Source organism: Chiloscyllium plagiosum, unplaced genomic scaffold (genome assembly GCF_037043375.1).
Source record: "Chiloscyllium plagiosum isolate Xiang-an unplaced genomic scaffold, Cpla_swu_hap1 HiC_scaffold_13, whole genome shotgun sequence".
Taxonomy (NCBI): Eukaryota; Metazoa; Chordata; class Chondrichthyes; order Orectolobiformes; family Hemiscylliidae; genus Chiloscyllium; species Chiloscyllium plagiosum.
The window spans coordinates 76,576,561-76,603,592 of record NW_028270151.1 but is presented as its reverse complement, the minus strand read 5'-3'; the positions used below and the strand labels follow the sequence as shown (position 1 = coordinate 76,603,592).

The 27,032-nt window shown below is 43.4% G+C and overlaps 1 protein-coding gene across 7 annotated transcripts in view; it reads left to right on the top strand.

Moving 5' to 3' along the window:
- Positions 1-27,032, top strand: part of LOC122555777 (Rho guanine nucleotide exchange factor 4) — a 473,424-nt gene that overhangs the window by 134,569 nt on the left and 311,823 nt on the right. Inside the window, exon 1 of one of the 7 annotated variants that reach the window (XM_087993758.1) lies at positions 5,916-6,053. The exons of the other annotated variants lie outside the window; for them this stretch is intronic. Coding sequence (XP_087849884.1) covers positions 6,012-6,053 — 42 coding nt within the window. The 5' untranslated portion in view covers positions 5,916-6,011. Of the gene's footprint in view, positions 1-5,915; positions 6,054-27,032 lie in introns of those variants that run through there. 7 annotated transcript variants of the gene reach the window in all.

Sequence of the window (27,032 nt, the reverse complement as noted above, 5' to 3'; positions counted from 1 at the left end):
TGCTAGGATTGGAGGGTTTGAGCTGTAGGCAGAGGCTGAATAGGCTGGGGCTGTTTTCCCTGGAGTGTCGGAGGCTGAGGGGTGACCTTATAGAGATTTATAAAATCATGAGGGGCATGGATAGGATAAACAGACAAAGTCTTTTTCCTGGGATGGGGAATCCAGAACTATAGGGCATAGGTGCAGGGTGAGAGGGGAAAGATATAAAAGGGACCTAAGGGGCATCTTTTTCACACAGAGGATGGTTTAATTATATGTAATGAGCTGCCGGAGGAAGTGGTGGAGACTTGTACAATTACAGCATTTAAAAAGTATCTGGATGGGTATATGAAATGGAAGAGTTTAGAGGGATATGGGCCAAATGCTGGCAAATGGGACTAGATTAGGTTGCAATATCTTGTTGGCATGGATGGGTTAGACTGAAGGGTCTGTTCCCGTGTTGTACATCTCCATAACTCTATGATTCTACTCGATACAGTGTTAGAGGCTGCTAAGTCCTCAAGGGGAAAATGAGAAATTGTTCTTTGAGCTTGCATGAGCATTGCTGGAATATTGCAGCAAGTCCAAGACAGAAATGTTGGTATGGGAACATTATGGTGTGTTGAAGTGGTAGCCAACTTGAAGCTCAGGGTCATTTTTTTTGTGGACAGTATGTAAGTGTTCTTCAAAGTGGTCACCCAGCATGTGTTTTCATCTCCCCAGTGTAGAGAAGACCACACTGCCAGCAGTGAATACAGTAAATTAGAATGAATGAAATGCAAGTAAATCACCTGAAATTTATGGCTGGGGTCTTGGATCATGAGGAGGTAAATAGTATTACACTTCTGCAATTGCATAGTAAGGTACCATGGTGGTGTGGGGAGGCATTAGCAGTGGAGGAAGAGTGGACTAAGGTATTCTAATGTCCATAGGATCCTTAAATTGTGGAAACAGGCCCTTCAGCCCAACAAGTCCACACCAACTCTCCGAAGAGGGACCCACCCAGAACCACTCCTGTACATTTGCCCCTGACCAATGCACCTTGCCAACACATCCCTGAATGCTATGGGCAATTTAGCACGGCCAGTGCACCTAACCTCCACAGATTTTTGGACTGTGGAAGGAAACTGGTGCATCCGGAAGAAACCCACTCAGACACTGGGAGAATGTACAGATTCCATACAGACAGTCGCTCAAAGCTGGACTTGAACCCGAGTCGCTGGTGCTGTGAGGCAGCAGTGCTAGCCACTGAACCACTGTGCCACACGTATCCTGAACAGAAGCTCTGTGGAGGGCTAAAGGGCAGAGAAATGGAATGACAGAAGACTTATGAAGTTCAAAGCCAAAAGAAGCAGCAATGAGAATAGTTTAAAAAAAGTCTCGAGGAGCCATGAATGGCATGACGGCCACCATTCAAATAAAGGAAATAGATTAGATTAGATTAGATTACTTACAGTGTGGAAACAGGCCCTTCGGCCCAACAAGTTCACACCGACCTGCCGAAGCGCAACCCACCCATACCTCTACATTTACCCCTTTAACCTAACACTACGGACAATTTAGCATGGCCAATTCACCTGACCCGCACATCTTTGGACTGTGGGAGGAAACCGGAGCACCCGGAGGAAACCCACGCAGACACGGGGAGAATGTGCAAACTCCACACAAGTCAATCGCCTGAGTCGGGAATTTAACCCGGGTCTCTGGCACTGTGAGGCAGCAGTGCTAACCACTGTGCCACCGTGCCGCCCACGGTAGTAGAGAACTGAGAGAAAAGAAAATAGCCAAATGAAATGAGATAGAATTTATGATCTAATGTTGTTGAACTCCATCAAGAACAGACATTGCTGGAAAATCTCAGCAGATTTGATGTTTTGAGTCCAGTGACCCTTCTTCAGAACTGATGGTAGCTTGGAAAAGGACACTTTTCACATAGAAGATGGAACGGGTGTATATCCTTTGTGGATAGAACAGGTAAAAGGAGTGGCCATGGGTACCTGCATGAGCCCCAGTTATCCCTGTCTCTTTGTGGAGTATGTGAAATATCATTGTTCCAGTCTTACTCAGGCCCCCACCCACAACTCTTTCTCTGGTACATTGGTGCTACTTTGCTGCCTCATCTGGAATTGGATAAGTTTATCAATTTCGCTTTCAATTTCCACCCCGCTCTCACCCTTTACCTGGTCCATCTCTGACTCCTCCCTTCCCTTCCTTGACATCTCTGTTTCCATTTCTGGGGATGGGTTGGCCACCAGTACCCACTACAAACCCGTCAACTCTCACAGTTACCTTTAATATACATCCTCTCACCCTGCTTCCTGTAAAGACTCTATCCCATTCTCCCAGTTCCACCATCTCCATCGCATCTACCTTGATGATGCTAACTTCGATAGGGGTCCTCCAAAATATCCACCTTCTTCCTCAACCGAGAATTGCCCAGCACCGTAATTGACAGGGCCCTAAACCCATTTATTTCCTCCCTCCTTACTGTCCAAGGTCCCAAACACATCTTCCAGGTGAAACAATGATTTACCTATACTGAATTTAATTCACTACACTTGCTGCTCATAATGTGGTCTCCTCTACATTGGGGAAACAAAGTTAGACTGGGTGATCACTTCGCAGAACACTTATGTTCTGTCCACAAAAAAAGATCCTGAGCTTCCAGTTGCCTGCCATTTCAACACACCATCTTGTCCTCTAGTCAACATCTCTGTCTCGAGATTGTAGCAGTGCTCCAGTGAAGCTCAGTGGAAGCTGGAAGAACAATACCTCATTTTTCTCTTGGGAACCCTGCAGCCTTCTGGACTTAATATTGAGTGTAAAAATTTTAGGATGTGAGTACCTTCACCCACCCACCCACCCACTTTCAGTCATTATTAGTCCCCATCAGTAGCTAATTATTCCTCCAGGCTGATCTTTGACCACTCCTTTGTCTGTCCAACTGTTTTTATGTCTCTTTGGGTTCTATCTCCACCTATTGTTAACTCTCCCCTCTTCCCCTCACTCCACCATCTGTATGAAACCCATCCTTTTTGTAGCTACCATCGGTTCTGAAGAAGGGTCACTAAACGGAAAATGTTAACACTGATTTCTCTTCACACATGCTGCCAGGCCTGCTGAGATTTTCCAGCAATTTCTGTTTATGTTTCAGATTTCCAGCAGCCGCGGTTCTTTTAGTTTTTTTGTTGAACTCAGTGTTGAGTTTGGAAGTGATCAATCATAAGATGAGGTGCTGTCCTTCAGAACAAGAATGGTGCTTGCTCCTGACAAGACCCTGTGTATCGAGTCTTTTAACATTAGGAAGTTGTTGTACTGCAGCTAGCACATGCTCCTGACTGACAACGAAATATTCTTGCTCTAACCACCCATTATTGGCATATGAGAAGGATTTATGGATTGATAATTTACTTGTTTGACTATGTCATCGCACACTGTCCATGGTCATCGGGTTGTGAGGCAGGACCTTAACCCAGACCTCCAGGCCCAGAGATTGGGACACTAGCCACTAACCACAAGGCGTCCAAGGTGTGGAGTGACTGAGGACTGAACCAGTGTCCCTTAGAGGGTGCACTGTCTTTGGAATGTTGAAAGGGAATCAATAACATATTTGGTGGTGGCATCCTACTAGAGGTAGGAAATTGCAGAGTCTATTGAATATGAAGGTTGATGGGAGGTGGAAGGTGTACTCAAGGGAACCGTATCGTGATTCTGGGGAAGGAGTGAGAATGGAAAGTTGTGAAATAGAATGGATATGTCATCCATGGGCAATCCTTCATTGACAAGAAAGGGAAATGTATCAACAGTGGTTGTGTGGAAGTTTGGGTCATCTGGTAGCACAGAACAGAGTCCTTACAGGAAGCAAGGTGTGAAGAGGTTTACTCAAGGTACTTGGGCTTGTGATGAATATTTGTTGATAGTCAATTCCCCAAAATAGAATCCAAGAAATCAAAGGAGAGAAGAGTTACAGATTATTCATGTGATGGAAAGAGTGTAATATGTATCGGATTAGAAATCTAGGTTCGGTTGAGAAATAAATATAACTGATTAAGTAGGATACACATCAAGATTGAAAGTATTTAAATATAAAGATTCATGTGGAAGTTAACTAGTACATACACCATTAAACACAAGCCAAGAATATTCATTCTGTAATTAGGCGATGTCTAGAAAAGGTTATGAAGATTACATACATATGCTATTGATTATGTTTTTAGATTAGAATTCATTCTGTACTAACAAAAAGGTTAATCAGTAAAAATAAGGCCTGTAAAGAGATTTGGCAGTATTACATCTAGACAAAAAATAAAATATTATTTACAGGAGGGATACAGGAACTATCCAGCTGATAAGAATGGCAAAGATCCTTATTATATGAGTGCTTTTAGAAAGGAAAGAGAACACTCATAAAGACAGAGAAACAAAGCGTCTTCACTGATGAATCTTTCGTTAAAGACATTTTTATGATTGAAGAGATAAGGGACAGATGAGAGGAATATACATATAAGAGTATAAAGAATATAAGACTCATTAAAATTAAGCAGGCATTTTAAAGGAAGGTAACATTCTCAGGCAGCTACCTTTCCTGTGGGATGGTACTGTTAATCCCTTTGACCCAATACTAAGTATTTGTGAGATTGACTAACTTGAACTCAGCAGAGAGAAGTTATCATGGAAATACTCCTAATCTAAATTAGCTTTAAATAAGAGTTAAAAGTGATATATTACTTCAAGAGAAGGTGGGAAACTGGAAGCAATATTAATTAAATTTTTCAGTTTAGGATGAGAAAAGAAAACACAATGATATACGCATCAGTGCTCTAGAAAAAGAGCTGAGATTGCAGACTTAAGTAATAATGGAACAGAAGAATGCTGCACCTATCCCACAAAAAGTGAAAGATTTGAAAGTGATCTTAGGGGAAACCTTTTCACACAGAGGATGGTGTGTGTATGGCATGATTTGCCTGGGGAAGTGGTGGAGGCTAGTACAATTACAACATTTAAAAGGCATCTGGATGGCTATATGAATAGGAAAGGTTTAGAGGAGTATGGACCAAATGCTGGTAAATGAGAATAGATTAATTTAGGATAACTGGTCAGCTTGAATGAGTTGGACCAAGCGTAAGTTTCTGGCTGTATATTTCTACAACTCTGAAAAGGCTGACATACTGGAGTTCATGTAAATACCCATGGTGACACCAGTTGGCTGATGTGATGTGCTGTTGATATTTAGGATTTTGTTGTATTTTAAATTCAGTTGACAATTTTCCTGAAAGGTAGTGATTTAGCAGGACGACTGGACTTGTTGCAAATACTTCGAACAACCAGAACAATATGGTTTCATATTCTCAGCATCCCTCTTATTAAATAATCATTTTTTGGAAAACCGTTTCTGTTTTAAAATATGACTCGCAACATCTCCAACAGTATCAGTTTAATGGACCTATTTCATGATCAGAATGATCACAGCTGCTTTATGTACAGAGCACTGCTCAAAACGTTTGAAGGATGAGTCAGATGGAATTTGTTCAGGAATTCTGTTGATGTTCAGATTTACAGTCCCTCATCCTCTACAACTTCGATGTTTGTCTTGCTTTCAAATTCAACCCTCCCCCCCCCTCTTTTTCACTCCTTTTTGAAGTGACATACCATTTTCTTTGCAAACTTAACATAAACGTTGTGCTTCGATAGTTCATGCACCAAACTTGGACAAACCCCTGGTCTGGTCTGCAACTGAAATTCAAAAGTTTGCTTGATCAGTGATCCAGTGAATTGTTGCCATGGTTACTATGCTAATCTGTGCCCTACTGTTTACAAGACAATGAAGACATTTTCCCAGACTTGCAGAATGTGGCTCAAAATCTCAAGGAAAAGAAAACTTGTTTGTAGATGTAGGGACCTCTCTGCTGGAGATAGAGTGATTTAGCAGGACTACTGGACTTGTCACAACCTGAAAACGGGACAATATCATTCTGTATGAGTGCAGCACTTTCAAAGCATAAATTACAGATCAATTTAGTAACTGGGGTACCATGCTCATTTCCCCCGAGATAAGGACTGGGAAGTTGCACAAGGTAAGTTTATGTTGCTGGACACTCATGTGTATGTGAACTTGATCTTTTAGTAGTTTTTGTTGAACTCTGCTGACTTAACGTACATGCCGTGTGGATAGTTTCGGAAAGCATGCATGTTCATACGGAACTTAGCATTTCAATAGTCAAAACTGTTTGGTGATTAGATATAAAGCCAAAAGCTTGCATGTTTCACTGTTGAAGGTCAGTTTGATAAGGGACTTCTTCACATCTGACAGTCTGTGATGGTATAATGCCGAATGGCTGAGTGCACAATTGCCTTGCCCAAATCATGTAAAGTAGTTTGATGTTTAGAAATCCTTTTCTGGATTTTGAATACATGTTTTGTTAACTGCGAACAGCACATATACCCAGCTTGGGTTTTTAGAATGCCGATCAATAGCTTTCATTTTGATATAGAAGAAAGTACACTCGTAGTCAAGTTTCTTTTTTTTAACATTGGGTTACTTTAATTATTGTATCTTGTATTGTGTCTTTCCTTCTATCCATATATTAAAAAAGTAGCATTCTATAAATTGACATCCATCCATTTCATGTGACTGTGTCTACGTCAGCTGTGGAAAATATCTAAATCACGACCTGCATGCATTGGGAAGCTCTGTACCACATTCTAGATGAAATATTAAGAGAGACCTTTCTGGCCTTGGTGATTTAACCAGGTAGCAGCCAGTATTACAGCGGTGGAAAGGACGATGGATGAAGACTCACCATCTGAGGTAGTTTGGGCTGAGGTTAGGAATAGGAAAGGTGAGGTCACCCTGTTAGGAGTTTTCTACAGGCCTCCTAATAGTCCTAGAGACGTAGAAGAAAGGATGGCGAGGATGATTCAGGAGAAGAGTGAAAGTAATAGGGTGGTTGTTATGGGGGACTTTAACTTTCCAGATATTGACTGGGAAAGCTATAGCTCGAGTTCGTTAGATGGGTCGGTGTTTGTCCAATGTGTGCAGGAGGGTTTCCTGACACAATATGTAGACAGGCCAACAAGAGGTGAGGCCATACTGGATTTGGTTCTGGGTAACGAACCAGGCCAGGAGTTAGAATTAGAGGTAGGTGAGCACTTTGGGGACAGTGACCACAATTCGGTGACTTTTACTCTAGTGATGGAGAGGGATAAGTGTGCACTGCAGGGCAAGAGTTATAGCTGGGGGCAAGGAAATTATGATGCGGTGAGGTACGACCTAGGATGCGTGGCTTGGAAAAGTAGGCTTCAAGGCATGGGCACAATTGATATGTAGAGCTTGTTCAAGGAGCAACTACTGAGTGTCCTTGATAAGTATGTACCTGTCATGCAGGGAGGAAAGGGTCGTGTGAGGGAGGCGTGGTTTAATAAGGAATTGGAGTCCCTTGTTAAATGGAAGAGGGCGGCCTATGTAAAGATGAGGCATGAAGGTTCAATTGGGGCGATTGAGAGTTATAAGGTAGTCAGGAAGGATCTGAAGAGAGAGCTAAGAGCAGCAAGGAGGGGACATGAAAAGTCCTTAGTTGGTAGGATTAGGGAAAACCCTAAGGCTTTCTATAGGTATGTCAGGAATAAAAGAATGACTAGGTTTTGAATAGGTCCAGTCAAGGATAGTAGTGTGAAGTTGCGTGTGGAGGCTGATTGGATTGGGGAGACACTGAATGAATACTTTTCGTCAGTATTAACTCAGGAACAGGACATTGTTGCCGATGTGAATATTGAGTCACAATTAATTAGAATGGATGGCTTTGAGGTATGTAGGGAAGAGGTGTTGGAAATTCTGGAAAGAGTGAAAATAGATAAGTCCCCTGGGCCTGATGGCATTTATCCTAGGATTCTCTGGGAAGCAAGGGAGGAGATTGCAGAGCCATTGGCCTTGATTTTTATGTCCTCGTTGTCTACAGGAATAGTGCCAGTAGACTGGAGGATAGCAAATGTGGTTCCCTTGTTCAAGAAGGGGAGTAGGGATAACCCTAGTAACTATAGGCAGGTGAGTCTCACTTCTGTTGTGGGCAAAGTCTTAGAGAGAATTGTAAGGGATAGGATTTATGAACATCTGGATAGGAATAATGTGATCAAGGATAGTCAGCATGGTTTTGTGAAGGGCAGGTCGTGCCTCACAAACCTTATTGAATTCTTTGAGAAGGTGACTAAGGAGGTAGACGAGGGTAAAGCGGTAGATGTGGTGTATATGGATTTTAGTAACGCGTTTGATAAGGTTCCCAATGGTAGGCTACTGCAAGAAATACGGAGGTATGGCATTGAGGGTGAGTTGGAGGTCTGGATTAGGAATTGGCTGGCTGGAAGAAGACAGAGGGTAGTAGTTGATGGTAAAGGTTCATCTTGGAGTGCAGTTACTAGTGGTGTTCCACAAGGATCTGTTTTGGGACCATTGCTGTTTGTCATTTTTATAAATGACCTGGAGGAGGGGCTAGAAAGTTGGGTGAGCAAGTTTGCAGATGATACGAAAGTCGGTGGAGTTGTTGACAGTGAGGAAGGATGTGTCAGGTTACAGCGGGATATAGATAAGTTGCAGAGCTGGGCAGAAAGGTGGCAAATGGAGTTCAATGTAGGTAAGTGTGAGGTGATTAACTTTGGTAAGAGTGACAAAAAGACGGGGTACTGGGCTAATGGTCGGATACTTGGTAGTGTGGATGAGCAGAGGGATCTTGGTGTCCATGTACACAGATCTCTGAAAGTTGCCACCCAGGTAAATAGTGCGGTGAAGAAGGCATATGGCGTACTGGCTTTTATTGGTAGGGGAATTGAGTTCCGGAGCCCTGAGGTCATGTTGCAGTTGTATAAGACTCTGGTGCGGCCGCATCTGGAGTATTGTGTGCAGTTTTGGTTGCCATACTATAGGAAGGATGTGGAGGCACTGGAACGGGTGCAGAGGAGGTTTACCAGGATGTTGCCTGGTATGGTAGGAAGATTGTATGAGGAAAGGCTGAGGCACTTGGGGCTGTTTTCATTGGAGAAAAGAAGGTTTAGGGGTGACTTGATCGAGGTGTACAAGATGATTAGGGGTTTAGATAGGGTTGACCATGAGAACCTTTTTCCACGTATGGAGTCAGCTATTACGAGGGGGCATAGCTTTAAATTAAGGGGAGGTAGGTATAGGACAGATGTTAGGGGTAGATTCTTTACTCAGCAAGTCGTGAGTTCATGAAATGCCCTGCCAGTAGCAGTGGTGGACTCTCCCTCTTTATGGGCATTTAAACGGGCATTGGCTAGGCATATGGAGGATAGTGGGCTCGTGTAGGTTCGGTGGGCTTGGATCGGCGCAACATCGAGGGCCAAAGGGCCTGTACTGCGCTGTATTTTTCTATGTTCTATGTTCTAATCTCTTCCCTGAGAAATATAATATACTGGAAACATGCAGCAGGCAGGCATAGCACATGTGAAGTGCAGCTCTCATTACTTTGTTATTGATAGATTTTCTAACAAGTTCAATTTCATAATTTGTCATTAAATGGGCGGCACGATGGCACAGTGGTTAACACTGCAGCCTCACAGCACCAGAGACCCGGGTTCAATTCCCGCCTCAGGCAACTGTCTCTGTGGAGTTTGCACATTCTCCCCGTGTCTGCGTGGGTTTCCTCCGGGGGCTCCGGTTTCCTCCCACAGTCCAAAGATGTGCAAGTCAGGTGAATTGGCCATGCTAAATTGCCCGTAGTGTTAGGTAAAGGGGTAATTGTAGGGGTATGGGTGGGTTACGCTTCGGCGGGTCGGTGTGGACTTGTTGGGCCGAAGGGCCTGTTTCCACACTGTAAGTAATCTAATCTAATCTAATCTGTAAGTAATCTAATCTAATCTCTGGGTGCTCAGGTTTCCTCCCACAGTCCGAAAATGTGGAGGTTAGGTGAATTAGCCATGCTAAATTGCCCATAGTGTTAGGTGAAGGGGTAAATGTAGGGGAATGGGTCTGGGTGGGTTGCTCTTCGGAGGGTCGATGTGGACTTGTTGGGCTGAAGGGCATGTTTCCACACTGTAAGTAATCTAAAAATCACAGAACGGTGCTTGCTATCCAGTACCAGAACCATTCTGCAACCATAACCAAGTTAGCAATTTCTGCTTCAATTCATCATCAGAACATTACGATTGCTACAGAAAAAAGGACTCTATGGTTTGATTTGCCATAAAGCTTTTGGCCTGGGATTCTACTCTGCATATTTTTATCTTTGTCTCTGGTTGTTTGTGGTCTGCAGTGGTTTTCTATAGTTACCTATCAGTAATTGCTATTTGGAGTTGATTAGGTTGGAGAATATAGTTCTTTGTAAGTATATCTCTCACTGATACAGATTACTCTAGTCTTTCTTGCACATGACTGCTGACATAACTGATCATTATATACATAACCATCCTATTATCATATTTTTTTCTCATTAAAAGCAAGGAAGAGTTGGCTTTCCTCTTTTAAAGACATCAGTCATTTGCAACAAACACTTGTATTTCTCTTTACCATACAGATATCACACTATTTAGTGGTTGACAGGAATCCTCAGCACTACTGGCTCAAAGATAGTTGACAGAAGGTGGTGGTGAGGGTTGTTTTTCGGATTGAAGGCCTGTGAGTAGCGGTGTGCCGCACGGATTGGTGATGAATCCACAGTTTTTTGTCATCTGTATAAATGATTTGGATGTGAATATTGGAGGTATGGTTAATAATTTTGCAAATGTCACTGAAATTGATGGTGTGGTGGACAGTGAAAAAGTCTACCTCAGAGTACAATGGGACCTTGATCAGATGGGCTGATGGGCCAAGGAGTGGTAGATGGAATTTAATCTAGATAAACATGAGGTTCTACATTGAGTAGGGCAAATCAAGGCAGGACTTAATCACTTAATGGTAAGTTCCTCTGGAGTGTTGCTGAAGAAAGAGACCTTGAAGTGCAGGTTCATAGTTCCTTGAAAGTGGAGTCGCAGATAGACAGCGTAATGAAGAAGGCCTTTTTTACCTTTGCCTTTAGTGGTTAGTGCATTGAGTACAAGAGTTGGGACTTTATGTTGCGGCTGTACAGGACATTGGTTAGGCCACGTTTGGAATAGTGTTCAGTTCTGTTTTCCCTGCTTTAGGAAGGATGTTGTGAAACTTGAAAGTATTCAGAAAAGATTTACAAGGATTTTGTCAGGGTTGGAGAGTTTGAGCTAGAGGGAGAGGCTGAATAGGTGGAGCAATTTTCCCTGGAGCGTTGGAGACTGCGGACTGACCTTATAGAAGTTAATAAAATCATGAGGGGCATGGATAGGGTGAACAGTTAAGGTCTTTTCCCCAGTGTAGGGGAATCCAAAACCTGAGGGCATAGGTTAGAGTGAGAGGGGAAAAATTTAAAAAGGGACCTAAGGGGCAATGTTTTCACGCAGAGGGTGGTGTGTGTGTGGAATGAGCTGCCAGAGGAAATGGTGGAGGCTGGTACAACTACACCATTTAAAAGGCATCTGGATGGGTTTATGAATAGGAAGGGTTTACAGGGATATGGGCCAAGTGCTGGCAAATGGGACTGGATTAATTTGGAATACTGGTTTGCATGGACGAGTTGGACTGAAAGATTTGTTTCCATACTTCTCTGTGACTTGATAATGAAGTCTGTGGAAGAAAACAAAGAACTGTGGATGCTGGAGATTTGAAACAAAAGCAGAAATTGCTCGCAAAACTCAGCAGGTTTGGCATCATCTGTAGAGAGAAAGTAGAGTCAACATTTTGGGTCCATTGACTCTTCTTTCTCTCCAGAGATGGTCCCATACCTGCTGAGTTTCTCCAGAAATTTCTGGTTCTGTTTTATTTTTCTCCAATGTTGAATAGAATTTATTTATGTATTCCTTTAATCTGGCTCCATTATTTCTTAAAGATGGATACTCCACAAGCAATCTTTATGTCCAGTATATGTCCCATTCAGAAGGATGGAAATCAGAAACAGAAGGGTGGATATTTCTTTGTGTCTGATGGACACAATGTGTTAATTGCAGGTCAAATAGATTTGTTTATCTGCCATTTCAGCTTAATGTTTGTCATTTTAAAATAATTTTAAACCTTGAAAAATCACTAGTGTTAGAATCAGGTGATGGAAATTGATTATTAAAAGTCTACCTTTCATGACAATGATGCCCCACAGTCCATTCATTTCACTACTTCCTGTCCATATAGCTTCTTTACATTTATTCTTTAATTGGATATGGTCATCACAGGTAAGACTTGTATTAATGGTCCATCACTAAATGTCCTTGAATTAATTGGTTTGCTCAGCCATTTCTGAAGGCCATCAAGAGTCAACTGCAGGTCTGCAGTCACATGCAAATATAGTGGCAGATTTCCTTTCCTAAAGGGCTTTAATGAATTAAGAGGGATTTTTCAACAATTGATGAATTTTATTTTGGTCATTATTACTGATCTTTATATTTTGTGTTTTTTTTTTAAATTGAATTTGAATTCCACCTGCTGCCTAGGTGGAATTTGAACCTGTGTCCTTAAAGGATGAATGCAGACATCTCAATTATAGCCTGGTGATATAACCACTGCATCACTATATGATTGGCCAAATCACTTTGAGGGCCCACCAAAACCGATCCTCAATCCGAAGGCACTTCTGGGTGCAGAAATATTTACTCCAGCACTGTTTACTTTATGAAGAAGATATGGATTTGCATCAAAGTGCAAAAGATCATTAATTTTTCATTCATACCTCCTTCAAATGTCACACCTGAAAGTATTCATGGAATGTTCATTGACTTTATATAAACAAGATGTTGTTAACTATTAATCAAAAAACTTATCTTGATATAGCTCTTTCCAAAGCCACAAGACATCTCAAACTGCCAAACATCCAAAGAAGTACTTTTAAAGCATAGGCACTGTTATATAACAGCCAAGTTGCACACAACAAACTCCCACAAAATTCAATGTGATGACGGCCAGATATTCAGGTTTTGCGATGTTGATTGAGAGATAAACATAGAACATAGAGCAGTACAGCACAGTGCAAGCCCTTCAGCCCTTGATGTTGTGCTGACCTTTTATCCTACTCTAAGATCAAACTAACCTACATACCCTTCATTTTTCTCTGGTCCATGTGCCTATCCAAGAGTTGCTTAAATATCCCCAATGTATCCACCATAATCTGTATAAAAAACTGACCTTTGACATCCCCTCTCAATCACCTTAAAATTATGCCCTCTTATGATAGCCATTTCTGCCTTGGGAAAAAGTCTCTGGCGAGGCGAAAGTGAGGACTGAGGTCTCTGGTTATCCACTCTATCTATGCCTCTCATCATCTTGTACACCTCTCTCAAGTCCCCTCTCACCCTTTTCGCTCCAATGAGAAAACCCTAGCTCCCTCAACCTTTCTTCATAAGACATGTCCTCCAGTCCAGTCAGCACCCTGGTAAATCTCCTCTGCATCCTCTCTAAAGCTTCCACATCCTTCCTTTAACGAGGCAAACAGAACTGAACGCAATATTCCAAGTGTGGACTAACCGGGGCTCTATAGAGCTGCAGCATAACCTTGTGGCTGTTAAACTCAATCCCCCTGCTAATGAAAGCCAGCACACCATATGCCTTCTGATCAACCTGATCAACTTGGGTGGCACCTTTGAGGGACAAATTGACATGGACTCCAAGATCCATCTGTTCCTCCACAGTGCCAAGAACCTGCCTTTAACCCTGTATTTTGCATTTAAATTTGATCTTCCAAAATGAATGACTTCACACTTTTCCAGGTTGAACTCCATCTGCCACATATTAGCCCAGTTCTGCTTCCTGTCAGGATCCAATTGCAACCTACAACATCCCTCTACACTATCCATCACTCCGAGGAGAAAGTGAGGTCTGCAGATGCTGGAGATCAAAGTTGAAACTTTATTGCTGGAACAGCACAGCAGGTCAGGCAGCATCCAGGGAACAGGAGATTCGACATTTCGGGCACAGGCCCTTCTTCAGGAATGAGCAGAGAGTGTTCAGCAGGAGAAGATAAAAGGTAGGGAGGAGGGACTTGGAGGAGGGGCGTTGGAAATGTGATAGGTGGAAAGAGGTCAAGGTGAGGGTGATAGGTCGGAGTAGGATGGAGGCGGAGAGGTCAAGAAGAAGACTGCAGGTCAGGAAGGCGGTGCCGGGCTGGAGGGATCCGGCTGAGACAAGGTGGGGGGAGGGGGGATGAAGAAACTGGTGAAGTCCAAGTTCATCCCCTGCGGTTGGAGGGTTCCCAGTCGGAAGATAAGACGCTCCTCCTCCGACCGTCGGGTTGTTGTGGTTTGGCGGTGGATGAGTCCAATGACCTGCATATCCTCGGTGGAGTGGGAGGGGGAGTTGAAATGCTGTGCTACAGGTTGGTTGGGTTGGTTCGTCCGGGTGGCCCAGAGGTGCTCTCTGAATCGCTCTGCAAGTAGGCGGCCTGTCTCCCCAATATAGAGGAGGCCACACCGGCTGCAGCGGATGCAGTAGATGATGTGGGTGGAGGTGCAGGTGAATCTGTGGCGGATATGGAAGTTTCCTTTGGGGCCTTGGAGAGAAGTGAGGGGGGAGGTGTGGGCGCAAGTGTTGCACCTCTTGCGGTTGCAAGGGAAGGTGCCGGGAGTGGAGGTTGGGTCGGTGGGGGGTGTGGATCTGACAAGGGAGTCGCGGAGGGAGTGGTCTCTACGGAAAGCTGATAGGGGAGGGGAGGGAAATATATCCTTGGTGCTGGGGTCTGTTTGGAGGTGGCGGAAGTGACGGCGGATGATGCGCTGTACATGGAGATTGGTGGGGTGGTAGGTGAGGACCAGTGGGGTTCTGTCCTGGTGGCGGTTGGAGGGGCGGGGCTCAAGGGCGGAGGAGCGGGAAGTGGAGGAGATGCGGTGGAGGGCACCGTCGACCACGTCGGGGGGGAAATTGCGGTCCTTGAAGAAGGAGGCCATCTGTGTTGTACGTATTTTGAACTGGTCCTCCTGGGACCTCCAGTTCAAAATACGTACAACACAGATGGCCTCCTTCTTCAAGGACCGCAATTTCCCCCCCGACGTGGTCGACGGTGCCCTCCACCGCATCTCCTCCACTTCCCGCTCCTCCGCCCTTGAGCCCCGCCCCTCCAACCGCCACCAGGACAGAACCCCACTGGTCCTCACCTACCACCCCACCAATCTCCATGTACAGCGCATCATCCGCCGTCACTTCCGCCACCTCCAAACAGACCCCAGCACCAAGGATATATTTCCCTCCCCTCCCCTATCAGCTTTCCGTAGAGACCACTCCCTCCGCGACTCCCTTGTCAGATCCACACCCCCCACCGACCCAACCTCCACTCCCGGCACCTTCCCTTGCAACCGCAAGAGGTGCAACACTTGCGCCCACACCTCCCCCCTCACTTCTCTCCAAGGCCCCAAAGGAAACTTCCATATCCGCCACAGATTCACCTGCACCTCCACCCACATCATCTACTGCATCCGCTGCAGCCGGTGTGGCCTCCTCTATATTGGGGAGACAGGCCGCCTACTTGCGGAGCGATTCAGAGAGCACCTCTGGGCCACCCGGACGAACCAACCCAACCAACCTGTAGCACAGCATTTCAACTCCCCCTCCCACTCCACCGAGGATATGCAGGTCATTGGACTCATCCACCGCCAAACCACAACAACCCGACGGTCGGAGGAGGAGCGTCTTATCTTCCGACTGGGAACCCTCCAACCGCAGGGGATGAACTTGGACTTCACCAGTTTCTTCATCCCCCCTCCCCCCACCTTGTCTCAGCCGGATCCCTCCAGCCCGGCACCGCCTTCCTGACCTGCAGTCTTCTTCTTGACCTCTCCGCCTCCATCCTACTCCGACCTATCACCCTCACCTTGACCTCTTTCCACCTATCACATTTCCAACGCCCCTCCTCCAAGTCCCTCCTCCCTACCTTTTATCTTCTCCTGCTGAACACTCTCTGCTCATTCCTGAAGAAGGGCCTGTGCCCGAAACGTCGAATCTCCTGTTCCCTGGATGCTGCCTGACCTGCTGTGCTGTTCCAGCAATAAAGTTTCAACTATCCATCACTCCACCAACATTCATTTTAGCGGCAAACTGACTAACTCACCCTTTCACTTCCTCATCCAAGTCATTTATAAAAATCACAGAGTAGAAGTCCCAGGATTGATCACTGTGGTACATCACTGGTCATTGAGCTCCAGGCTGAATACTCTCCATCTTTGACCACCCTCTGTCTTCTGTGGGCCAGCCAATTCTGTATCCAGACAGCCAAATTTCCATGTATCCCATGCCTCCTTATTTGCTGAATAACCCTACCATGGGGAACCATATCAAATGCCTTGCTAAAATCTATGTTCACCACATCCACTGCTCGACCATCAGCAATGTATTTTGTCATATCCTCAAAGAATTCAATAAGGTTTGTAAGACATAACCTGTCCCTCACAAAGCCATGCTGACTATCTCTAATCAAATAGGAGAAAGTGAGGACTGCAGATGCTGGAGATCAGAGCTGAAAAATGTGTTGCTGGAAAAGCGCAGCAGGTCAGGCAGCATCCAAGGAGCAGGAGAATCGACATTTCGGGCATAAGTCCTTCTTCAGGAAGGGCTTATCTCTAATCAAACTATGGTTTTCCAAGTAATCATACATCCTGTCTCTCAGAATCCTTTTCAATACTTTGCCCGCCACAGACGTAAGACTGACTGCAATTCCCAGGATTATCCCCATTCCCTTTCTTGAACAAGGGAATAACATTTACCAACCTCCAATCATCTGGCACTACGCCATTGGACAGTGAGGATGCAAATATTATTGCCAAAGGTGCAGCAATCTCTTCCCTCAGGAATGAAGAAGGGCTTATGCCCAAAACGTCGATTCTCCTGTTCCTTGGATGCTGCCTGACCTGCTGTGCTTTTCCAGCAACACATTTTCAGCTCTGATCTCCAGCATCTGCAGTCCTCACTTTCTCCTCGTATATCTTATCTGGCTCAGGGGACTTATCTATCCTTATGTTTTTCATAATTTTCAGCACATCCTCCTTCCTAACATCAACCTATTCTAGCAAATCAGTCTGTTTCACACAGTCCTTGGAAACTTCAAAGTTCCTCTCAGTTTTTGAGTACTGAAGCAAGGTATTCAAACTCCTCTGGTTCCAGGTGCAAGTTCCTTCCACTATCTCTGATTGGCCCTACCCTTAATCTGGCCATCCTCTTGTTCCTCACATAAGTGTAGAACGTCTTAGGGTTTTCATTAATCCTACCCTCTAAAGCTTTTTGTGCCCCCTTCTAGCTTTCCTAAGTCCATTCTTCATTTCCTTCCTGGCCACCTTATAACCCTCTAGAGCCCTGTCTGATCCTTGCCTCCTCAACCTTAAGTAAGCTTCCTTCATTCTTTTGACTAGATGTTCCACATCCCTTGTCACCCAAGGTTCTTTCAATGTATCATCCCTTCCTTGCCTCAGTGGGACAAACCTGTCTAGCACTATCAGCAGGCGCTTCCTAAACAATCTCCACATTCTGTTGTGCATCTCCCTGAGAACTTCTGTTCCCAACTTAGTTGCCCCAGTTTCTGCCTAATAACATTGTAATTTCCCCTCCCCTCAATTAAATACCTTCCCATACCATCTGCTCCTCTCCCTCTCTGTGACTATAGTAAAGGCCATGGAGTTGTGATCACTATCACCGAAATGCTCTCTCACTGAGAGGGCTGACACTTGGCATGGTTCATGGCCAAGCACCAAATCCAAAATGGCCTCCCCTCTAGTCGGCCTATCTACATATTAAGTCAGGAATCCTTCCTGGATACACTTGATAAAAACTGCTCCATCCAAACTATTTGAACTAACGAGGTTCCAATCAATATTAAGGATGTTAAAGTTACCCATGACACTGTTACTTATGCGCTTTTCCAAAATCTGCCTCCCAATCTGCCCCTCCATGTCTCTGTTGCTGTTGGGGAGTCCATAGAAAACTCCCAATAAAGTGACTACTCCTTTCCTGTTTCTGACTTCTACCCATATTGACTCTGAAGACAAACCCTCTTTGACAACAGTGATATAATTCCTGATTAGCAACGCCATCCCCCACCTCTTTTACCTCCTTCCCTAATCCTTTTGAAACATCTGAATCGCGGAACATCCAACAACCATTCATGCCCCTGCAATGGCCACAGCACCATAGTTCCAAGTACTGATCTATACTCCTGATACTTTTTGTGTTAAAATAGACACACTTCAATCCATCACACTGACTGCAACTTTGCCCTGTCAACTGTCTATCCCTCCTTGCAGTCTGTCTGCAAGCTATATCTAGCTGTTCACTAGATCTGTAGTTCCAGTTCCCAGCCCCCTGCCAAACTAGTTTAAACCCTCCCGCAGAGCTTGAGCAAACTTCCTGCCCAGAATACTGGTGCCCCTCCAGTTCACGTGCAACCTGTTCTTCTTGTACTGGTCCCACCTTCCCCAGAAGTTTTCCCAATAATCCACATATCTGAAGCCTTCCCTCCTACAACAGTGCTGCAATCACATGTTCATCTGCACTTGCTCTCTGTTCCTAGCCTCACTTGTATGTGGCACCGGTAGCAATCCTGACATTACTACTCTACTTGCCCTGCTTTTTATTTAAAGATTGGTTTGATCAGCAGGCATAACTTTCCTGTTCTCCCTCAGAATAGTGCCTTGGAATCTTTACACATCCATCCGAGCAGACAGATGAGGCCTTTGATATCTCATTGAAAAGGTGTCACCTCCAACAATTCCGCCAAGGGGGAGGCCTAGTGGTATGACCACTACATTATTAATCTAGAGATCCTGGAATGATTTGGGGACCCAGGTATGAATCCTGCCATGACAGATGGTGAAAATTGGATTCAATTACAAATCTGGAATTGGAAGTCTCATGATGATGATGAAACTGACTCTGATTGTTGGGGTTAAAAAAAATCCTGTTCACTGATGTGGAAGGAAAGTGCCATCCTTATCTGGTCTGGCCTACATGTGAGTCCAAACCCACTGTGGAGTGACTGACTTTTAATTGCTCTCTGGGCATTTAGGAATGGGCAGTAAATGATGGAAATGAATTTTTAAAAATCAGTCGTGCTCTGGAGCACTGGCCTTGATTTCTTTGCTTGAGCTCTTGAGTGAAACTTGAACTCAGAGGCTAAAGTGCTACTGATTGAGTTATAGTGGAGACTCAGTAGAGTATTAGTTCAACATAGCAAACTTTCTGTTCAAAGATAACTAAAGATTTTTCAAATAATTTCACTTTCTCTCTTCCACCCTGTCTCCCCTGCTCCCCAGTCAAACTCCATGACAGTGAAATAATTTTGGTGGCTGTGTTTCATTGAGAGCAAATGGAAAACTATACTTAAACATTTGATTTGTGTGAATATTTTGAAAGATTAAGTACTGCTTGGAGAGTCTGTGTCACTGGGAGGAAAGACATCCATATAAGTTATTGAACAGAAAGAAGTTATCGTGGAATAGCTATGATCCAATACAGAAAGCACACAGATCATTTAGAGTGTATGCCCTCTCACACTTCCATCAGCTGAAAAATATTTCAGATTTTCTGAATCACTCCCTCATTTTAATAAAATGCATATATAATTATGGGAGACCTTTACTTAAGGCAGAGTGAATACAATTTCTTTCAAATATCTGAGGTCAAATTTCATTCTGGGGTTTGGAATCTGACACATGGAACATTTCCAAATCCTAATTCTGTGCTGTACCAATCTCAATCCCATGATACTGTTCAATGTAAGAACTGTTAATTGGTTCAGAGTTGACTTTGTTGCTCAACCAGCAATGTCAGGTTTTGGACATCAGGCAGGACCTAGTCATGAAGGGATAATGTAAAATACTGTCTCATGTGATTTTGACACCAGCAGGATGTTTCATCTGATTTGACAATGCTTATGTTGTCCCTCATAACAAAAGAAATTAGGCTTAGATATTGTGGTAATAAAAAAAATAGAAGAGACATTTATTACTGTGAGCTGTTATGTACAAACATTACATTTGTTAGAGACCCCCATGTCAGGACTGTGTTAAGTTATAGGTTACAAAATAGGAGCATGATTTCAGTAATATGTCATGCTTCAGTTGATCCAGGGTAAGAAGGAGTCTGTGATCCTTATACTCGTAGACCTCACGTTATGATACAGTTTTAAAGATTTAAAGAAATTTAACACAACAGAAATGGAAACCAAGATTGCACTTGACGTTGTTTTTGGAAATAGATGAGCAGGGAGAGCAGTGGTTTTGGTAGCCTTTCCAACTGATTCTATGTATTTCTGATGCCTTTCTTGATGCTCTGATTGTGTCTGTGTGGGGCAGGAGAGGTTTAACTCTTGCCTCTATTTCAAAGGTGAACTTCTGCAAGCCAGACAGTTGGAGTTGGATACAGGTGCTGGCAGGCTCTCATTCCTCTCAAGAGTCCAGGCATTCTTTTGTCACAAACTCAAGTCTCTCAGCTCTGGTAAACAGTGTGCAGGCTAACTCTGCCTTTTCACACTGTAGTTGTGAATAGCTTCCCACTGTTTCCCCTCATCTATGCTCAAGCGCATCTCAGACCAAATGTTGGCCATGTGCACCTGTTGCTCCCCAACCTCCAAATGAGCTTGATAGCATGAGGTGCCACATCTCAATTGTTTTTTCACACTCAAAGGCCAATGTGTAAATATTGGAAGGATAACATTTGGTTCAACTTCCTAAATTAGTTTAGAAAATGAATCAAAAATGATAAATTGATATTTAGAAGAATAAAACTCAGTTAAAATGCCCAATAAAAATCACAAATGTAGGTTTTGCAATCATGATTAAGAGGTACAGCTGGAGAGAGACAGATTAGGCTCAAAGTCTCAGCAACTGGGCCCAAAACTAAGGCTTTAGCTTTAAATAACAGTGATTTTACATTCACCTCTGGTGCTGAACTTTGAGCTGGCCTTGACTGGATTCCTTTAAAAGTCGGGTGAGAAATGAGTTGAGTTTCAGACTGGGTATGCTTTCTCTCCCAGACTGATTTGTGGGAAGACTTTTGGTGAAGGGAGGAGAGGTGTGTACGTGTGTGTGTGTTTGAGGGTCATTCACTCTTGTTCTCTTCCTGTCTCACTCCATCCCTCTCTCCTTCACACACTTACTTCCATTCCCAAGCTTCATTCACACAATCAAGCCCTCTGGCTCGCTGAGAAAACTGCCATGATTCCATATCCCAATTTCCCGTGTCCCACATATTGACATGCTACTCAGTTGCTTCATCTGTCATTTCAAAACCAGGCAGCGATCAGTTAATTTCCTCTTAACAGCAAATAAATGTTTTCAGATGTGAAAGAACATAGTTGACGTCATAAAGGTTAGATTATTTGGTTCCGTACTGCTTACTCAGTAATCATGGCTCAGATCCAGTGAAGAACAAAGGGGTGAGTGAGATCACAGTATCTCTGCATCTCTATAATCGAATTCTGGTGCATAAAATGTGCCAGACCACACATAAATCGTATGTTATGTTATACCATCCAATTCCACCTTGATGCATGTGAAAATATCAACAGTGTGGGTAATCAAGAATCAGACGATTATGCATGTCATTTTTTGTAATCGATGAAAATCAGGCAAGGTTTTAATTTTATTTGGCATTATTTTTGAGGGAATCTTGTACTCTGAGCACTGCAAGGGAGGCAACATCTCCAATCATTAGGACAATTTCTGGTCAGAACAGGAGACAGAGGAACAGGGAAGTGACAGTGGAATTATGAGTATTGTAACGGGGAAAATGAGAAGGGGGACAACCTGGATGTAGCATTTTGGGGAAAAGATGAAAGAATCTTTGGACATCTTTGAATTAGTGAGGTAGATTGTAGCATTGTTGAGAGATGAGACAGATTGAGTGAGAGACAGCGTGAGCATTGACTACACTAAGGCAAAGAGCACCAGCTTGAACTGAATATTGAAAATCTGTTTAAGAGTTTATTTTGTGGGCAGTGCCTGGCACACAAGGGCATGGAGGATTCAAGCATTTGATGCACATGTGGCAGCTGACCTTTGATGGTGGTCACAGTGGTGAGTTTGGTGGTAGGCTGCTGGAGATCAAAAGCAGTGGAAGATAAGGGGAGCCCAATAATCAAGTTCTCATGACTGGAGAAATGATTTCCTTGTGGGTTGAAATGAGAGGGATGGGTGGAATTTAGATGGCATGGGAGAGATAGACAGAATGGAATGGGGAATGGCATGGAGACAGTGGAATAGCATGAAATAGGAATGTTATGCAAGGGAGGGAATGGTTCAGGGCTGAATGGGTGTTGTGGTAGAATTACTTAAGTGAGGCAAAATGGCAAACAATCATTTAATAAAACTTAACATCCAAATGCTATTCTTTGTGCTAAAAACAAAGCTTCACTAGATTTGAATAAACCATTTTTAGAACAGCTCTCAGGCACTTTTAGAAAAATATATTTGAATTGATTCTGTGCACAAAGAAGATGATAATCTGGAGTAATCTGGATATACCTTCTGGAGTTTCTATTCAGTCTAACATCTATGACCATTGCCATGATCTAGATGCAAGAAGTGAGCAGTTGTAATGTTGCTATGAAACTTGAATCCTAAACATGGCGTTTGTCATGGAAAAAAATTGGTTGTTAGGAAGCTGTTTGCCTTGATAGACGATGAAGTTATGAGATGCATATTTCAAAGAAGTAGTGTGGTCATTCCTCGAATAATATTGACTCCATCACATATAAACCTGTCATTTCAACTCAGAAGAAAACAGTTCCTAATTAGACTCTCATATTCTATGACTATAAACAAACCACAAGACCAAGTTCTTGACCCAATCTGTATTTATGTTCCTCAGCTTGTTGTTTTGACACATTGACAGCTTTATATAATGTTTTCTGGGATGTGAAGCTTTGATTGGGGAACAGCCTTTGTTAGTGCTCAGCTATAGCAATATCGTCACAACATGAGCATTTCTGTAAACGGCAGCTTTCTGACACATTAGCCAGAACTTCCTTATCATGCAGCCCATTTCTGAAACCTGCTTATAGCTGAACCTGCATGTCTGAGCTTCTTGAGTACATTTGTATAAGTCACATCGTAGAAGGAAAAGCATTTCTGTAACATTTAAGATAGGGAGGAAATCGATGTTGCGGCAAAATGATATTGCCCTCCTCAGACATGAGAAAGCCAATTGGAAAACCAGGTCTTGAAATCGGAAATTCTTTTAATTTAAATGTTGCAACTCAATATTTTCTAAATGAAACTTTCAAGCCTCCTGTGACAGAAGAGCCTGAAAAGAATCTTTCTTTATATCACTGTTTCCTAGTTAACATTCATTTAACATTCAGGGGAACTTTTATCTTATTTAAAAAAACCTTTGATTCTCCTAGTTTTTTCTAATTATCGATTCCCTGCCCTCTGCCTCTCCACCTTTCACCTATCCATTAAAGCCCCACTTATTCCCATCTCATTGATAAATTTTATGCTCCTCCCTTCAAACATCAGTTTCTTTGGGACGATTGACAAACATTTTGTATGTTTTTATTACATCTCTAGGAAGAATTATTAAACATTTTTGTACAGTAAAGGTACTATGTGAGTACAATGTAGAATGGAGATTTTTGATTTTAGCTTGGCTGACGGTCAAGGTGTGATGATCGATCTCAATACCCATAGAATGAGGAGATGGGAAATGAATTAATCATGGGTACACTTTTGAATGCTATTCATTGGCTACTGTTGAATAAAAGGTGTTTATGTGAACAATAGGTAGGGATAGAGATGTTTCAACTACATTGGTGACAATCATCAAACATCCTCTGGTCACTCAATGAATAGATTCATGTAGCATGATGGATGAAAACAGCAGGTAGTGTAGTACTAGGGGAATGAGAAAGATTCCTGAAGCAGGGCTTATGCCCAAAATGTCGATTCTCCTGTTCCTTTGATGCTGCCTGACCTGCTGCGCTTTTCCAGCAACACATTTTTAAGTAAAGAATGAGAAAGATCATTGGGGCTTGGTTCTGATCAGACTGTGGCGTGGGACCAAATTATGGAGGGATGCCCAGTTTGGGGTGGAAAGGGAGAGTGGTCCAGAGGTTTCAAAGTAGTCCAGAGGTGTGTGTGGAGTACAATAGTGCTTTACTGCATATTGCTTGCAGTTTGCAGGAAGAGTGCAGATAATGTTTTCGAACATTTGGAACATTGCAATAGAAGACTTACGTCCCCATGGTCTTCCCTGCTGTAACTGACAATTTGAAATAATGGGGGAGGTCTCTTCTCGTGTAACAAATGCTCTATCTGCTCAACACTAATCCCAGATGGGACTTGACCTTGCTTAGCCTGCTCGAGGTTCTCCCTCAACTGTTTGATCATCTACTGGCCATTGGTACAGTACAGCGTTATATTCTGCTGAGCACATTCACTACTGTCATCATCTATCTTTCCCCGAATGATCTTAGAATACAATCATAGAATCATAGAATCCTACATCTTGTTTATGATCCTGGCATGCCCTCCTAGCACCATTACCTGGTATGTGTCTGCCTGATTTTCTTTTAACCCCGTCAACTCCCCTGCTCCATACGCAAATAATTCAACATATCACTTTTACAGTGTTCTGAGTCTGGCCTCCCCATGTCAACCCTGTTTTCCATCCTCATAGCCAATGGGTCAAATAGAAGGATCATTTCTGAAGTGGGAAGGGCATCGATTTGATTAGATTACATTCCCTACAGTGTGGAAACAGGCCCTTTGGCCCATCCAGTCCACACCGACCCTCTGAAGAGTAACCCACCTAGACCCATTTCCCTCTGACTAATGCACCTAACACTACGGGCAATTTAGCCAGGCCAATTCACCTAACCTGCACATCTTTGGCCTGTGGGAAGAAACAAGAGGAAACCCACGCAGACACGGAGAGAATGTGCAAACTCCACACAGACAGTCACCCGAGGCTGGAATCGAACCTGGGACCCTGGTGCTGTGAGGCAGCAGTGCTAACCACTGAGCCACCATGATGCCCCACTGAATAATGGATACTGGATTCTGAAAAGATTAACACTACTGGTACCAATTCGTGGTGTATGTTGTTGTTTAAGGTTTGCCTGTGTGTCTTAAAACCACCCTATTTTGTGGCCCTGGGGTAGATGTCAGACAAATGTGTAGCAGTCAGTTCTGGCCGGTTTTAGCCCATTTCTAATTTTGTGCAGGACATAGCCTGCCCACCCCCACCCCCCACCCCCCAATGAACTTCCAGGGGCATCTTGCCTAATTTCTAGTCCTTTCTTTTGAGTCGGTGACAAACAGCTCATTTCTGTACATCCGGTTGTGGAAAAATCCCCACCAATCATCCATGGTATTTGTGCTCGGCTAGCAATACCAACATATCAGAGCTTAAAGACTTTCAGGAGGTAAAGGTGAACGTAGTGGCCATCATTGAGGAGGATATACTGGGGAAGTCTGAAGATGGATAAATTACCTGAACTGGATGGTCCATACCTCTGAAGGAGACAACTGAGAAGATTGTAGAGGCATTGGTGGTGATCTATCAAGAATCATTGGAGTCAGGTAGGGCTCCAGAGGATTGGAAAACAGCTAACGTGACACCCCTGTTTAAGAGGGGTGGGAAGCAGAAGACAGGACACTCTAGGCCAGTTAACTTGACCTTGGTCATTGGTAAGATTTTAGAGTACATTATGAAGGATAAGATTGTGGAGTACTTGGACGTCATGGTAAAGTAAGGTAGAGTCAAAATGGCTTTGTCAAGGGGAGGTCATGCCTGACAAATCTGTAGATTTCTTAGAATGTAGAAGAGGCCATGAGTAAGTTGGACAAAGGAGAGCCAATGGATGTGATCTATTTGGATTTCCACAAGGCCTTTGACAAGGTAATGCACAGGAGGCTGCTAAATAAGAAAAGAGCACGTGATGTTAGGGGCAAGGTATTAGAATAAATAAAGGATTGGCTGACTGGCAAAAGACACAGATCAGGGATAAATAGGTCTTTTTGGGATGGCAGCCATAACGTGTACAGTTGTGCAGGGTCCACGTGGGGACCACAATTCCCATTATGCATTAATTATCTGGACTAAGGAATTGAGGGCATCATTGCTAAGTTTGCAGATGACAGAAAGAGAGGTGGAGGGATGGGTAGTGTTGTGGAAGTGGGGATGTGGGGGTGCTGCAGAAGGACCTGGACAGGCTGGGAGAGTGGCCAAAGAAGTGGCAGATGGAATACAGGTGGAAAAGTGAGAGTTATAGTAAGAAGAATAGAGGCATAGGTTATTTTCTAAAAGGGGAAAGGCTTTTGAAATCTGAAACGCAAAGGGACTTGAGAGTTCTAGTTTTGGATTCTCTAAGGGTTAACATGCAAGTTTGGTTGAGCAGTCAGGAAGTCAAATGTAACGTTAGCCTTCATTTGGAGAGGAGAAAGTGAGGACTGCAGATGCTGGAGATCAGAGCTGAAAAATGTGTTGCTGGAAAAGCGCAGCAGGTCAGGCAGCATCCTGAAGAAGGGCAGTCAAATGGTCCCACAAGACACTTACTTACATGTCAATATAATTTCATATTTTCATTTCAGATTCAGCATAAACTCACAAAGTCTTCATTTATAGCTATCTAAAATATAATTATATACACAGTAAATTAAACGCTAATTATACAGTTCACTATAAGTTTATTGTCAGTGAGTGCTTGAACACATTGAATGCTTCTGAGCTCCAGTCTCTTCACAATCTCCTGGAATCCCAAGTTTGGTGTCAGCTAATCACTATTCTGCTTTCTATTCTTCTCTCTTGACAAGTAACTGTGGATGATTCAGAGAGGCAAATTGCACCAACTGCAACTTTAAGCAACACTGAGTGTATAAAGTGATTGCAGTCAGCATACACAAATCAAACAACAGTAATTGTGTGAGTAATGAGATAATGGAAACCAAACTACACGAGCAACTCATGAAAATTCAGACAATCCTTACACTATTTTAACCATTGAGTTTGACATATGCAGTAACATCTGGAAAAGCTCACTCATGCCATACTGTATTATAAATCTATGTGAGGTATTTTT